A 15513-nucleotide genomic window follows, 5' to 3' on the forward strand; every position below is an offset into this window, starting at 1 on the left:
GTCTTGATTCCAATCTAAGGACTCGTGCTCACGACGAAAGAAAATGAAACCAAACCACCCTGTAATCTTCATAAACATAACTCAATTAATTAACATCTTAAATACGATACGATGTATTTCTCGAAACGACATTTTCCAGCAATAACTAACACTGGAAGAAACAACCCTGAGAAAAGAATGTTACCAAACCAAAGAAATACTTCTTCGATTCGATGAAATTTTTTATTCTCAGTGCGGAACTCCACTTTTTCCAGGGGGTTCGATTTTTGCACCCGAGTCGGCATTCGGACTCCCCTAGGACTCCATCCTGGACAGTCCAGGATTTCTTCGGGACGTATAAATCCCCAGGACGTTTATCGCGAGTTACCACGTGGTTTCTTCAACGGGGCGTGTTTTTTAAGGTATTCAGAGGTGTGCACTTTTTTGCCGCCCCGATAAAGGGGTGTTGCCTTCCGGGAGGTTTTACGACGCTCCGAGGTGGCGGAAAAGAAAATTCCCAGGAGACGATATTTCGAGTTCCTGGGGGCGGAGTTGCTCCGGGGGGTTGGGGGGCAAGATTAACGGAATAATTTGCAACTCGTGGTTGAAGGGGGCACGTGGGGGTGTAAATGCGTGTACGTCGTAACCGGGGCGCGAGGTAACCCACACGCGGAGTTAATCTTCGGCCCTCGTCGTTGTCGACAGCTGCGGTCGTCCTGGCATGCCACCCTTGAATGCGAACTTCCGGGGAAGTTAATGTTCCCGCCGCCTGTGGGGGTGTCGCCTAATTCGATTCCGAGTTTCTTGAGACGCCCGGTCCTCGACGTGTCTAAAAGCGGCTCGCGGTTTAAAGCCACCACCCCCCGAAGGGGTCTTTCAGTAATTGAAACTCAAGGCAAGGGTAAGACTCTACTTCCGGAAGTGCGTGGGAGGTCCAAAGACGCGGCTAAAGGCGGATTTCCCCATGTTTACTTATGAAAGTCCTGACTTAGACTTCTGAATCCGCCTTTTCGACCCTGAAGACGGTCTACAAGCGCGGGCTACCAAGAAACTCGGTACAGTTTCGCGACAAGTACATATGAGTGTGTGTATAAGCGCGAAACATGCCTAAGACGTCAAGTTGGATAGAAACGATTTTCTTCCTTGAGAACCGAATGTCATTGATTTTAGGTGATAAACAACAATGTAACGCGGTGACGAGTGATGTTTAGCCTTAAAATTATAACCAATTCGGTGATTGACAACGATGTCCAAGTGATTTCGAGCGTTAAAATCCATAATTTCTTGAGTAAATAACCCCTTGGAGGATAGACTTTTTTTAATTATTTGTTGTGTTGGGACACGGGTTTAAACTCGTGGTTTCCGAAATCGAGATTCGTTGGTTTTGCCGGACAGATGACGATATTTATCGGAACTTGCGTCTTGGAGTGATAGAAGTTTGAAAAGTGGTACGACTGATGGAACGGGTACGAGTGGACCGTCGTCCCACCCGGACGGCGGCAGAATGGTTTAGCCGGGATTAGCGCGTCCCGTATTTATACCCTAGCGAGTCCCGGGGCCCGCATGGTGGGGGGGCTCGCCAGCCTATAAATAGGGGCGCCCTAAGGACGGAGCCACATTTGCGGCAGCGCCCTCATGAGGTAAGCATCTCTGTTTGCGGAACAAAAAACGCAGGTCCGTCTCGGAAACCACATCTAGTTTAAGGAACAGCCTCACCGCGAGGCGTTAACCCTTGGTTAGGACTTCGATTAGACGCAGTACCCATCGGTCGAGGATCGGATTCGATAGCGGGCAGCCGTTTAACGATATCGGTCAATCCCGTACCCTTTGATAAGGATTTGAAGTTTCCGTTCCCATCGCTAGACCTCGTTAAATCATCCCCCCTGTTAATTAGTGCAACTCGACACCTTTACCAATGTGTACACCCATCCGCACTCAAGTGGCCATCACCCGGTCCCCTCGGTTTCCCATATTCCCTATGACCGTAGATTAAGTCCCGTAACGAACTGGACGTCTCCCCCGGGTCTGGCGCGGCCACTTCCACCGGAAGTCCAATCGATCAGTCGGGAGGTGGTTAACGCCCGGTAATTCCTGGCAGTGACCGAATTACTCCGGAGTCGTAAAGGCGATAGGCCCGAACCGTCGCACGAGACCGTCGCCCGGAACTCGAATTTGCATCCCTGGAGGGGGGTGAACCACCCTCGGCAAACAAAATGTCCATTCATATGCATATCGCGGCTGGCCGCCTTATCGCGCTTCGCCAATTAGCCGACTCCCTCGGCTCAGACCTCGTCCAGACTCTGGACGACCTGGGACTCTTCTGAACTATTCTGACCACATGAAACTTTTCCAAAAGTCCAGATCAGATGACCACTGACCATGAGAATTCCCAATTTTTGCGCGATTTTTCAAAATCCGCTGATAAACATTCAAACAATTTAAACAGTATAGACAAGGCTGGACAATTTCAGGCGAGATCGAAGTCTGACAATGAGATGATCTTAACATAGGAACCCTAAGCAAGGGTAGATTATCTAAGCGATTAACCAGGGGTGGGTTATCGGTGCGTTTTATCGGAGACATAGAGTTAGTCCGTCTTGAAATCGCATATTCAGAGTCCCTGGCGAGTGACCCCGAGCTAACTACACTTTGCAGGTCGACTTGTTGCCTAATCCAATTGCAAGAGTGGCGCTAAATTCGAAGCAGTTCGCAGTTTGGAAGTGCACACAGCTCAGGTGGCTTGGCCCTCGATGAGGTTCAGGTCGCAAACGTGGTTAGGCACGTTTAGTCTTGCTCCGACCGCGGTAGTGTCAACACCCTAAGCGGTCCGCTCGTCAACCATCTGTACGTACCTTGAAACTTTGTCAATATTAGGTTATTAAGAAGTAAGTAGTAAGAAAATTAGGTGAATATTGTATTAATTAAGATAATTCGTAAGAGAAATAAAGGATACTTTCTTACGACTGGTTACTCTTGTTTTTACCCCCTGCCCGGTTTACAACCCTTTGAAATCTACCCGGTGATTTTCTCGTCTCCAAAGGGTTCGGGGTATTTCCCCGGCTACGTCGACGGTCCTCGACTAACGGTCGCCGTTATACGAGCGGCACGTTAACGAGATATGTACGCAGCGAAATCCGGAGACAGGAGAAGTTGATTTTGCCGGGGTCCTTAAAGGGACCTCGTCACCAAGAGCGGCGGTCCTTAAACCAGGACCCTCGCTCTTCCTCTCGGTGGATGGCCGGAAGTGCGTTTGCATTTGTCACGAACTTCACGGTATGGACCATAAAACGGTATCATCTCCAGGTCTCGGAGACATTGCCTCAGGGTAGTGAGAGCCCCTGCTCCTGGAACACGAGATTTGCTCTCGTAGAATCCGGGACCGGCTCTCAAATGTTATGCATGCAGATGCGTTGAGGGGTGCGTGATAAAATCAACCCCTTCGACGTCTCTCTGCCGACTTCGTTGCACGCGATCATTATTTCACGCCGCCTTAATTTCTGCTGGTAATTCTCCTTCCGCGTGTATATTTATTATGAAAATTATATTTAAAAAATACCTACTTCGTAATAGATTCACTTTCGAGACACCGAGTTTATCAGTTTCTTACGATGTGCCGAAAGTGTATGAACTTGGTGATTACTTTTAACAGTGTAATGTTCATCAGGATGTCGCGTTTGTTTTAATTACAAGGGCCATTGAATTTTGAGAAAATCTGGAGGAGGAAATATGAACATTAGGGTTCGGTGAAAAGAGTTTAAGAGGACGCGTGTAGCTCCTAAAAAAAAAAATGCCGCACATTACGAGCCCGTAATTTCCTCGGTGCAGGGCTAATGCGCATAGCCACAACCTCTCCACCCCCAGGTGGCTTTAACGAGAATGAGTTTCGTGGTTCTTTAAGGCGGCCAACGACGTGCTTGCCACTTTAGAGGACTCGTAATGCCGATGAATAGTCGCGGGAAGAATTTAACCCCGAAAACGTCCCAAGGGGTGGAGGGCGTTAGACTTTGGGGGAGCTCAGACTCGACGACGAATTTTCAGGAGGGTGGAAAGCAGGACAAAGTGGGTCCTAGGAGGAGAGGGGAGGAGAGGACCTCGAGATCCCGGCGAAAACAGTGGAAATGAGAAAAAACTAAGTGGGGTGGGCGAAGCCGGGTTTTCTGCGTTTCCGAGACGCGAACGCCGCAATTCCGACACTCCGTTTCTGGGTGGTAGGGGATTGACGTTAACAACTGCTCGTTTTTGGTCAACTTTGGACGTAATTGAGGCTGGCTTTCGCAGACTTTGAAATTAGGGCAAGGAAAAGCTGCCCGATTGGTCGAGTGGCGCGACTCGTTTACTAGGGAGTGGAAAGGTACTCCACTTATAACGAGAATTCCCTTTGATAAATCCTGCCGACAAAGTACCGTTTAGGAAATCGGGGCTTTCGTAAACGGCACTTTGTTCCTGGGAACGATGGTGGATGTCGAATATTAAATCCGAGTGGAAATGTATTATTTTCTTATTTTTCTTAATATTCGATTCACCGGAACTCATTCTTCGTTCGTTTACCAGATCGCACTGATGTTCTGTATTTCACATTTTTTCCCACATTTGCGAGTCATTAAAATTAATAATCAAATTAATAGAGACCAAGCACTCGCAATTGATTCAATTAGGACGGCCGTGCCACGTCTTATGCATTAGTAAAGTGCGTAATGCACTTTCGAGTGCAACCCGATGTAAGGACCTCTACCTTCCTGCACCCTCGTTCAGGAATTTCGCGGATTCATTTATGCTCTCCAGGAGCTACATGGAGGGAATATTGCAACTCTCGTACACGTGTCTAGTACACCGAGGAGGCAGGCTTGGTCGAGTCTGGAATTGCATCGCGCCGTTCTGCATTTTCATTGCGATGCACCGCCGGCCAGCTCGATGCAAGAAACCTTCGGAGGTTGGTAAGCACCGCTGCAACTGCACTCCGAGGTGTCCCGAATCTAACCACGTCATTATTTTTCATTTCAATTATATTAATTATATTATATTATTTTTCAAACCGCCTCTCCGCCCAAAAAAGTCCCGATTAAAGTTCCCGAACGCGCCCAATTAAAAGATTTAGGTATCATTAATAAGAATATCTGATCGATATGACAAAAAACTCCGATTACAGTCTAGTTCAATTCAAGATTATTTATAATCAGATTCCTACACTGATGCCAAAAAAACAATATTCATTTAAGAAAAATATTCCTTCGTATAGTCCCGAAGAAATATCTCGTTAATGCGAAGAATAATTGTCGGACTGAAATAAAATGAAATAAATCCGAGCTTTTCTAGCGTAAAATCAACGTTTTAAATAGAAAGAAGAAGAACGTTCAGAATTGATAAAATATATCCAGGGTCATTTTGAAGTGTCACATTAGTAATGCTTCTCTCGATTAGTAGATGCAATTCCATGGTGCTGCAGTTCTAAGTGCACATTGTCGGCATGGACGAATCCCGCGGCGCGCAAATGCAAACTCAAAAGGACGCGGCGAAAAACGTGGGAAAAGGGGGAAGGGAAAAATGGCACACCCGGAAGTGGGTGCCAAATTGACGGAAGAGGAGAAGCGCGCACATGGAAGTGCACATGCAAGTGCATTGTCACTCGCGAGGACCATGTCCCGTGGAAAGGCAAACACGAGAGAGGACCGTCGCTCCCGAGGGCATCTTTTATTTATAAGCCGAATTGGAGCACCGCCGGCTCGTGATTCGCCATAAAGGGAATTTTTAACCGGAGATGTCGGGGAGCGCCACAAGATGGCGACAGGGCGGGGGGAATATGAAAATGAAATGGTAAATCAACGCTGAGGGAACTTTTACGCAGATCAGAAAACCTCCTCCAGGGGTGGGTTGACATTAAAGGGGGGGTGAAATTTTAACGCGGCCCGGAATTAGAACTCGTAAACGGACCGAGGTCGTAAATTTTCAGAAAATCAAAGAGCCGACCCGGTAATTCGGTTTTAACACCCCGTGGGTGGAGGTAGGAGGTGATGGGGTGTTTCGAGCCTGACGACCAAGGGAATTTTTAATGAATTCCCAGAGATTTTATCTCCCCTCGTTCTTCGAGAACCGGGAAGGAGGGAACCAGGTTTATACGCCGGTTTTTGTTTCACCTGTTCCAGGCACAACGACTTGCCCTGGAACATCCGGAAGTTCCTGAAGAACCAGCTGAGGGAGTTCCGGTTTGACGATCTCAGGGACTCCCATCCCTGGGCTCGCAGCGCCTGGAGTCACACGGATCTCAGGAGACTCAGGGAGGGAATGGTCGCTGCTCAGGTGAGTTTTTATTTATTTTTAACTTTAATAGTTCACTAGGAAATACATTCTCTGTATTGACATTTTCGGAAAGGCTGCTCCTTAAGACGTAAAATTGTAAAATGCTACGAGATGTTATTCAGACTTTTTTAATAACGTATTTTGTCAATACATGCGAAAAAATTAATTCCTGTCGATATTACGAAACAGAAAAAAAAAATGCGTCAAGATATCCAACGAGTCTCCCTTGATGTCAGACTTGGCCAACTAATTAATATTAGACGGTAAAAAAGAAGTGCATCGAGATGTCAAAGGAATTCAATAAATATGGAGACGAGGACAATGAGGGAAATTATCAGAAATAATTAAAGAATTCCAGAACCTCGATATCGGCCTCCGGATATCGTTATCATTTCCCCCCCTCCCGGAACGCATCCTCCAAGGACCTGCGAACTTCCGGAAGTTGCCTGCACTTCCGGAATTCCTCGACGAGGCATCTCGCGAAGTTCGATAATTCCGATCGACCGCGAGTTTAAACCGGAGGGTGGAGGAGAATCATCCCCCTTCTAATTCGCAGACTTTTTTCACCCCCAAGTGGTGACAAAAAAAATCTGCAAAAAAATCCGGAGAATTAATTATTATTATTTAAAGAGAATTGTTTTAAAACGGCGGAATTCCTGCAGTTCGGGAGATTCATGGACAGACCGTGATAAGGGAACGTCCTTTGGTTTACGATTACGGGGGACATTTTGCCCCTCCGGTTACATCGACGTTACTTCGCATTTATTACAGAGCGGAGCATAATGGCGGCGTGTTTATGCGTAAAGTTTATAAACGCATAAAGATCCCCCCCGCAGAGCGACGAGAGATATTAAGGGGCTTTCAAACCAAGGAAGGAACACGCAAAAGCACTTAAACCTGCGTGTCGCGCCTTAATTTCGAGAAAGACTTCCGGCCAGGACATTCGAGTTGCGAGAGATTCGTTAAACTTTCGCAAAACCGTCCTCGATGCGGTCGGCCCCGGGATAACAAGTTTTTAAACAAAACGAAACGCACCGAGTAACGAGTTTCCCCGGTTCGCTTCGAAATTCCACCGCGAAAAAGGAGGGCCGAAGTAATCCTCACAGAGAAGTTCGGGAAATGTCCTGGAATTACTAAGTAACTAAATAACTAAATAACTATTCCCTGACAGACGGGGAATTAAAATTGCGGAATTGCACAAAGAGCAGTTCCACGTGACCGGCCCCAGTGATGCGCTTTTAAAGAATTTTTAGAGGTTATGTCGAAAAGCCCTCTTAAGGTGAAGTAAAACACGTCGAGGAACTTGATCAACGACGATAAAGAAGATTTTTCTAAATGCCTACGTTGCCGACGTTCGTTTTTATATTGACAGCTGGGTCGAATTATATTGGGTATTGTACCAAATGGCATACTCCACCTGTCGTTTTCGTACAATAATTATAAAGAAATCGAAGTAAAACTCCAGAAATCCTCTGGATTCATGCTTTCTGGGGCCCTAATTGACTGCAGAGGGACCCCCTGCGCCATCTGTGATTTCCAGGTCAATTAAATTTTCACTCCGAGACCTCGTATTACCATCGTTTTAGCATAGAAGCGCATACAACACTTTTTTTGCCTTTATCCCGTTCAAATGCGAGTTTATCGATTACCAGAGTGTTCTAAATTCTCGTAAAATTGTCCTGACCCTTTCGATTCTCATATCAGAGCCTTCGATAATTGTATATTGATCGAAATATCAGAGCTCGACGCCATTTTGGTTCTGGTCTGGAATGAGTTAAAAAATTTTGTTGAAAAATCCAAATTTTCAATGTGTCAGGACAATTCTTAGATGATCAGGAGGGATGTGTCAAAGTTTCGGACAGTTTGGTCTAATACCCTTAAAAAAAAGTGTTGTATTCAAATCGACTGATTTGAAGGATGTTTCACTTCACCTTAAACTTCGAACGTGACATTTCGAGAAGGAATATTAATATTTCGGGAGATAAATTTTCGACGGATGGTATAATGACGTGGGGGGGAAAGAAAAAATTGGCGAAACACTCCTGCCGCTCGGAAACATCCTAAATTGAGCCATGTCCGGAACTCGAAGTGCACCCCCGGAAGTTCCCCTCGAAAATCGTGCACCCTCTCATTTCATTTAATGCTTCGTGTCGCGGGAGCTTGTAAACAGTATATTCGGTGCATTTCTGGTGTTAGCGTTGCGCACTCCGCATTTCCGTGGCTGCAAACGAGGTGACTCCGACGAGTCGAGGATTTCAGAGGCCCTCTCCCTTCCCCGTCCCCGGGGAGTGGAGAAGCTTTCAGAATCGCACGATTTTCAAATTTAACAATTTCAGAAGCCTGAGTGCTCTCTCGGGTGAACATCGCGGAACCGCGGCTGGGATTTCGCGTGAGCAACCCGGAAATGCGTTCCCCTTGCATACCCCTTTTAACGAATCCAGGGCTTAACCCCATAGGATCCCCTAATGGACCAATAGGTCTTCCAACATAGTTTCCCTATCTAGGGACCCCGCTAAACACCTTCCTAGGCATCTTCCCCCTCGTCATCTACTTTTGGAGTTAATTATCCTTTTCATTCCCTCTGAGAAAATGAAAAGANCGGTTCGAGTCTCCCGCACAGGCGATGACGCTTGGATGGGAATGGCGGCCGATTCGATTGCCGGAGACCCTCGTTTCCGTGAGGGATGTCGATAGTGTCGTGGAATGACGTACGAGATTCGTAATTCGTTCGAGCTCTTCAAACATTTCCAACCGTGCTTCCTCGTCTCCGGACGTTGTACGAGGTGCAGTCGCTCAATTTGTCGCGACGCGTCGCCCGGGTCTTTGGGTATCAGCCGCCATTGCCGGAGGTCCTCGAGTATCAGCCCGGAAATCCGACGGCGTCCTCTTTCTTCCCCCTATCTTCCCCGAGTCTATTTCTCTGGTTCCTGATCTCTCTGCAGTATCTGCGACGAAATTCTGGAAAGAATAGAGTGGTCGGGAGCCGTGCAGACGCGCCGCCATCTTGATTCCGCTCATTGTCAAAGCTACGAAACTCGATCAAATATAATTTCAGATAACCGCAAATGACAAGAAATGCAATGTTACGATAAATAAAATGTATGGCCAGGATCTTATACCTCGATTACGGTACTTTTAATCGCTGTTAGTTTAACATCTTACTTGCAAAACTCGCCGAAGAACTTGTTATTACCCCGGGCCGAGATCGCCGCCATCTTGATTCGATCGATCGATCGATCAGACGCGCCGCCATCTTGATTCCGCTCATTGTCAGCGCTACGAAACTCGATCTACTATAAATTCAGATAACCGCAAATGACAAGAAATGGAATGTTACGATAAATAAAATGTATGGCCAGGATCTTATACCTCGATTATGGTACTTTTAATCGCTGTTAGTTTAAAATCTTACTTGCAAAACTCGCCGAAGAACTTGTTATTACCCCGGGCCGAGTTACGTAAGACCACCCTCTTCGGCAGTTTGCTCCTTCCGTTTCTTTCATGACACCCCTCGCCCATAATGGTCCATAATGGTTTTACGGCCCCTCCCCTTCTTCCGCAACCCCGACTCGATATTTCCCAAGAAATCGGCGAAATTCGCAAGTCTTGAGAGTCGGGACATTTTTCAAGTCCGAGGAGTTTTCTCACCTCTTCGAGACAGGGTCAGCTAGAATCGATCAATGTCCGGATTCGCGGACGTGAACTGAACGCCAGGAATCCATCTTGGAAAGGCGTCTGAGAGTTTCCGCAGCGGGGACGCGGACGGAATGTCTGTGGCTTGCTTCCGCCTTTGCTCTTAGGGCGGAACTTCCGGTCGGGGGATGAATGAAGGTCCGGATTGCTTCTGAGAACTCAAGGCATCCCGCGGGATTTCGAGTTGTCCCGGGTTCCCTTAAATTTCCTGTTAATTCGGCTCTGCTTTTCCCTATACAAGATGGCGGCCATTTTATTAAGCCTCAAAAGAAATCTGCTGATAAAATAAATAAATAAAAATCCCCGACTAGTCGAGGCTCACGAATTCGGACATCGGGAAATGTTGGAAAAAAATCGGGAAAAATTCGGAGATCCCGGATTTTTCCAGCCCCCCGATTCGAGAATCGATCAACCCCGCATTGCGCGGCCCGATGAAAAAGGCAAAAACGAGGGTAAATCGAAAAACGAAGATTTTTCTTTTTTTCACCGAAAACGAGCACATCCCCCATCGCGAAGGGTGCACTTCCCGATGGCGGAATGGGGATAGAAATGCCTCGAAAAAGCTGCTCAAACTCGCTCCCTGTACCCGACGAGTGGGGATGATGGAAGTTCGAGGCACTTTACCACCCTTAACCTTCGACCAAGTAACGAGGTTTCAACCCCCGTGGCTTAAATAAATGAACCTCGATCACAACTTTTACAAGCCGCGGTATCACCAAGTAACAATGAGTGTCAATGAGTCCTGAATGCGATTTTCACTAAGCCACCCCTAACAAAAGGGGTGGAAACTACCACTTCCCCAGCCCGGAATGCAAGATCTCGGTAAGTCGGAATTGACGGGGCCGAAAAACCTTCGGGAAAAACTCGAGCACTTTAGAACTCACCCTTAGCACCTAACCCACCCCTTTTTTTGAAGAAACTCAGTGGCTCTAAGAAAGCGCAGATGCTTTACAGCACGGAGCATCACGAAGCATATACCCGCAACTCGATTCATCACTGTCGTCGCTAATTTAGACGTGGACGGAAAAGGGATGCTTCGCAGGGGTGCAAAGACGTATCGATCGCACCGCGTCCGATACGCGAGTGATCGGTAGTCCTCAACTTGGGCAATTTTCAGCCGGGAAAATCCAGGAGTTAACAAAAATCGGTGATTAACACTAGTTTATTATTTTTCATTTTTTTTTAGTGCGTCAATAAATACGTTAACATTATAAAGAAGTGTATAGCTTTTTGCGGATGCGGACATCATGCGGTTTAGGATCAAGCACCTTTTTCTTGGACGTTCGTTAGGTAGTGGGGGATAGGGGTCGAGCGCCCGGGAGCGCTCAGTCGCGCACCGGCCGCCCTGCAGGACGGACGTTCGCCCAGAAGACCTCGGACCCACGCCCCAACGGAGAATCGCTGCTCCGTTTTATCGGACAAGTTGCGGAACTTCGGTTCCTCCGGGTCTCCAGACACTTCAATCAGGAGATACGCCGAGTTGGAGAAGAATCCTCCCCCGTGGCTGCACCCCCGAGAATATAACTCCGTACTCCCCCTCGGGCTGCCGGAACGGCTGGAAGTTAATTGAAGGAGTAATTTCCTATCAGTTGGAGATGCGTACATTACCTGAATATCTCCTTATCACGGCGTGCCCCTTCTGCATATCTTGTATTAATATATTAATCTAATAATTATTGTAGTACTCCATAAAGTTCTACGCCTGGTTGCGGTTTTATTCTTTCTACACCCTTTATACATGTCGTAGGCTGATAGTAAACTCCGACGTTTTTGTAAAATACCGCCAAATGTCCAAGTCCTCGTACACTTAGCTTTATTTTACAATCCGGCTAGTCGCTTTGTAGAATTACTAGCCGGATTGTAAAATCAAACTAAGATTTACCATTTGGCCGCGTTGTATAAAACGATAAGGCGTTTTACTAAACGGCGGATTTTACAATCTGGCTGCGACATATGTATATTATTTTGCAAACCCTGGAAGTATCCCTTCCTCTTCGGGGTCTGAAAAAGTGGATACGGACCCCTGGTGCATCCTCTTCGTGAAACTGCACCATGTGGCGGCAGCCAAAGGGTTGCCGAGCCAGGAATCGAGTGTTCCTTCGTGTAGACACGGAAATTCTCGGCGTGCAATTGTCAGCACGAGCCCCGCAAATTTAATCGCGAGCGGTTAAACAGAAGCGGTTCTCTCTTCCTGCTCTGCATCTACTCTATCTCGACCTCGAGGCGGTTTCCAGGCGTTCGCGAAATCCACCCACGGGTACCGTTTAACATGGAAACAGAACCGAAACGTTCCTCTTCGAGTTTCGGCGGCAAATTTGCCAAATGCTGTACCAACTCATTCGTAAAAAGCAGCCCAGAAAGGAAATAATAGAAAAATTCAAGCCACCGAGACTAAACACCCTTAATTTCGAAAAATCAACCTCGAACTAAAGTCTGATGTTTAACAAAATGCATATTTCCGAGTTTATAAATAATGAATATTGAACGACATTATTTGTAGACGGAAAATAGCGGAAATTGCGATGATCGCGTTCTGGGTCAGGGTGTGTCATCGTTTTAACCGATATTAATTAAGATCAATCCAAACATGAATTACAACTGGTTAATTTCGTAATGGATTTTAAAAGCTGGGATTAATAAAATGATCGCAAATTTCCATTACATGAGTAATGGTGGTTTATTGGGCTGCGTTGCATTGACTCGTTATTGGCCGATATCGACTTTATTGAGTTCACGGATGATGTAGCAAGATTGGCAAATTTCAGGGCGAATATTTTATTAATTATCAAGGCTTCTCTCTTCGATACCGATTCTTCTTGAAATTCCAGGTCAAGATGGATCGAAAATCTTGATTACGATATTCCGTTCGGAATATACGAAGTCAACCACTGAAGTCAGGGAGAAAAAGTGGCATCTTGAAAAATAGATTACCGTAGAAGGATTATAATTTAGACATTCACAATCTTAGGGATATTTTAGCTTTGGAATAATTATATATTATTTTCTTTCCGTAGTTCTGGTCGGCGTACGTGCCGTGCTCTTCCCAGCATCTCGACTCGGTCCAGCTCGCCCTGGAGCAGATCGACCTGATCCGGAGACTGGTCAACAAGCATCCACAGAATATGGTGCTGGTCACCTCGGCCGAGGGTGAATATCATTTACAAAACCTCAACCATTAATCACGCACCACCCCATTTCATTTTTCTTATCAAATGTTTAAAAAATTCCCTCTTGGAAGATTTTCCTCGGTCCCCAAAAATTCCGAAAAAAATATCCGGGTTTTTATATTTATCTCCGCGATTCGCCACCCCATCATGAGAAGCCATTCTCACAAATAGTCGACGACAAACCAAGCACCACCCCCTTTAATCTTTCTTATCAAATGTTTAAAAAATTCCCTCCTGCAAGATTTTCTCAAGTCCCGCGATTTTCCCCAGTCCACAAAAATTAAAAAAAAAAAATATCCGCGTCTTTATATTTATCTCCGCAATTCTCCACCCCATCATGAGAAGCCATTTTGACAAATACTCGACCAGAAACCAAGCGCCACCCCCTTTAATCTTTCTTATCAAATGTTTAAAAAATTCCCTCCTGGAAGATTTTCCTCGGTCCTCAAAAATTCCGAAAAAAATATCCGCGCTTTTATATTTATCTCTGCGATTCACCACCCCATCATGAGAAGCCATTTTGACAAATACTCGACCAGAAACCAAGCGCCACCCCCTTTAATCTTTCTTATCAAATGTTTAAAAAATTCCCTCCTAGAAGATTTTCCTCGGTCCCCAAAAATTCCGAAAAAAATATCCGGGTTTTTATATTTATCTCTACGATTCACCACCCCATCATGAGAAGCCATTTTGACAAATACTCGACCACGAACCAAGCGCCACCCCCTTTAATCTTTCTTATCAAATGTTTAAAAAATTCCCTCCTAGAAGATTTTCCTCGGTCCTCAAAAATTCCGAAAAAAATATCCGGGTTTTTATATTTATCTCCGCGATTCGCCACCCCATCACGAGAAGCCATTTTGACAAATACTCTACCAGAAACCAAGCGCCACCCCCTTTAATGTTTCTTATCAAATTTTTAAAAAATTCCCTCCTGGAAGATTTTCCTCGGTCCTCAAAAATTCCGAAAAAAATATCCGGGTTTTTATATTTATCTCCGCGATTCGCCACCGCATCATGAGAAGCCTTTTTGACAAATACTCTACCAGAAACCAAGCGCCACCCCCTTTAATCTTTCTTATCAAATGTTTAAAAAATTCCCTCCTGGAAGATTTTCCTCGGTCCCCAAAAATTCCGAAAAAAATATCCGGGTTTTTATATTTATCTCCGCGATTCGCCACCGCATCATGAGAAGCCTTTTTGACAAATACTCTACCAGAAACCAAGCGCCACCCCCTTTAATCTTTCTTATCAAATGTTTAAAAAATTCCCTCCTGGAAGATTTTCCTCGGTCCTCAAAAATTCCGAAAAAAATATCCGGGTTTTTATATTTATCTCTGCGATTCACCACCCCATCACGAGAAGCCATTCTCGCCCGGGGGGTAAATACAGCCCTGGCCATCATCGGTCCCTGGCCATCGACCACCCTCGAGGACGAGTCCGCTCGTTCCACCCTCTCCATCCTGGCGTCTCTTTTTTCCCCTTGCAAAGCCCGATCGCGCGAACAAAGCTTTCGCGATAAATGGAAGGGTTGAACGGTAACGCATTCCCGGGCGAGCATGTGGACAGTTTCTCCTCTCCACGAGATCCCATCCGCGGTCCATCCACGGTCCATCCGTCTGGCTCTTGTCCAGCAGAATCGATTCCACGACTCTTCGAGTTTCCCCCCCGACCCTCGAACGCCATTAATCGCGAGTTATCATTTAATTTGCATACACGCGCCGATAAATGGCTCAGGAAACGGAGATGAAACTCTTTTCTGCCCGGAGGGGGCGGAAATAATTCACCACCCTGGCCCGCCATCTTCCTTTTCTTACGCCTCTCAGAAATTCTACTACACCCTGAGACTTGGATATTTCATAACCAGACATAGTAAAAAGAATATTCGGTATTAAATAAATTACCTCGTTAAATTTATACGATTATTAAATATTTAGGGCTCTAACATGGAGCTTGAATTTCATCGGGGGGTTTTAAACTTCCCACTTTATGTTTGAGTGTTGAAAGTAACGCATGAATTTTCAAGGCAGTGATTAAGGTGAAGTGAAACATCCTTCAAATCAGTCGATTCGAATACAACACTTTTTTTTAAGGGTATTAGACCAAACTGTCCGAAACTTTGACACATCACTCCTGATCATCTAAGAATTGTCCTGACACATTGAAAATTTGGATTTTTCAAAAACATTTTTTAACTCATTCCAGACCAGAACCAAAATGGCGTCGAGCTCTCATATTTCGATCAATATACAATTATCGAAGGCTCTGATATGAGAATCGAAAGGGTCAGGACAATTTTACGACAATTTAGAACACTCTGGTAATCGATAAACTCGCATTTGAACGGGATAAAGGCAAAAAAAGTGTTGTATGCGCTTCT

At 45.8% G+C, this 15513-nt stretch overlaps 1 protein-coding gene across 1 annotated transcript in view; it reads left to right on the top strand.

Annotated features, from left to right (window-relative positions):
• Positions 1-15513, top strand: part of LOC105699178 (dipeptidase 1) — a 72063-nt gene that overhangs the window by 8607 nt on the left and 47943 nt on the right. Inside the window, exons 2-3 of the mRNA XM_012423979.1 lie at positions 6120-6273; positions 12981-13113. Of these exons, the coding sequence (XP_012279402.1) occupies positions 6120-6273; positions 12981-13113 (287 nt within the window). The remainder of the gene's footprint in view (positions 1-6119; positions 6274-12980; positions 13114-15513) is intronic.

The sequence above is a fragment of the Orussus abietinus genome, unplaced genomic scaffold, assembly GCF_000612105.2.
Source record: "Orussus abietinus isolate OABI.00-Male unplaced genomic scaffold, Oabi_2.0 scaffold29, whole genome shotgun sequence".
Lineage (NCBI taxonomy): Eukaryota > Metazoa > Arthropoda > Insecta > Hymenoptera > Orussidae > Orussus > Orussus abietinus.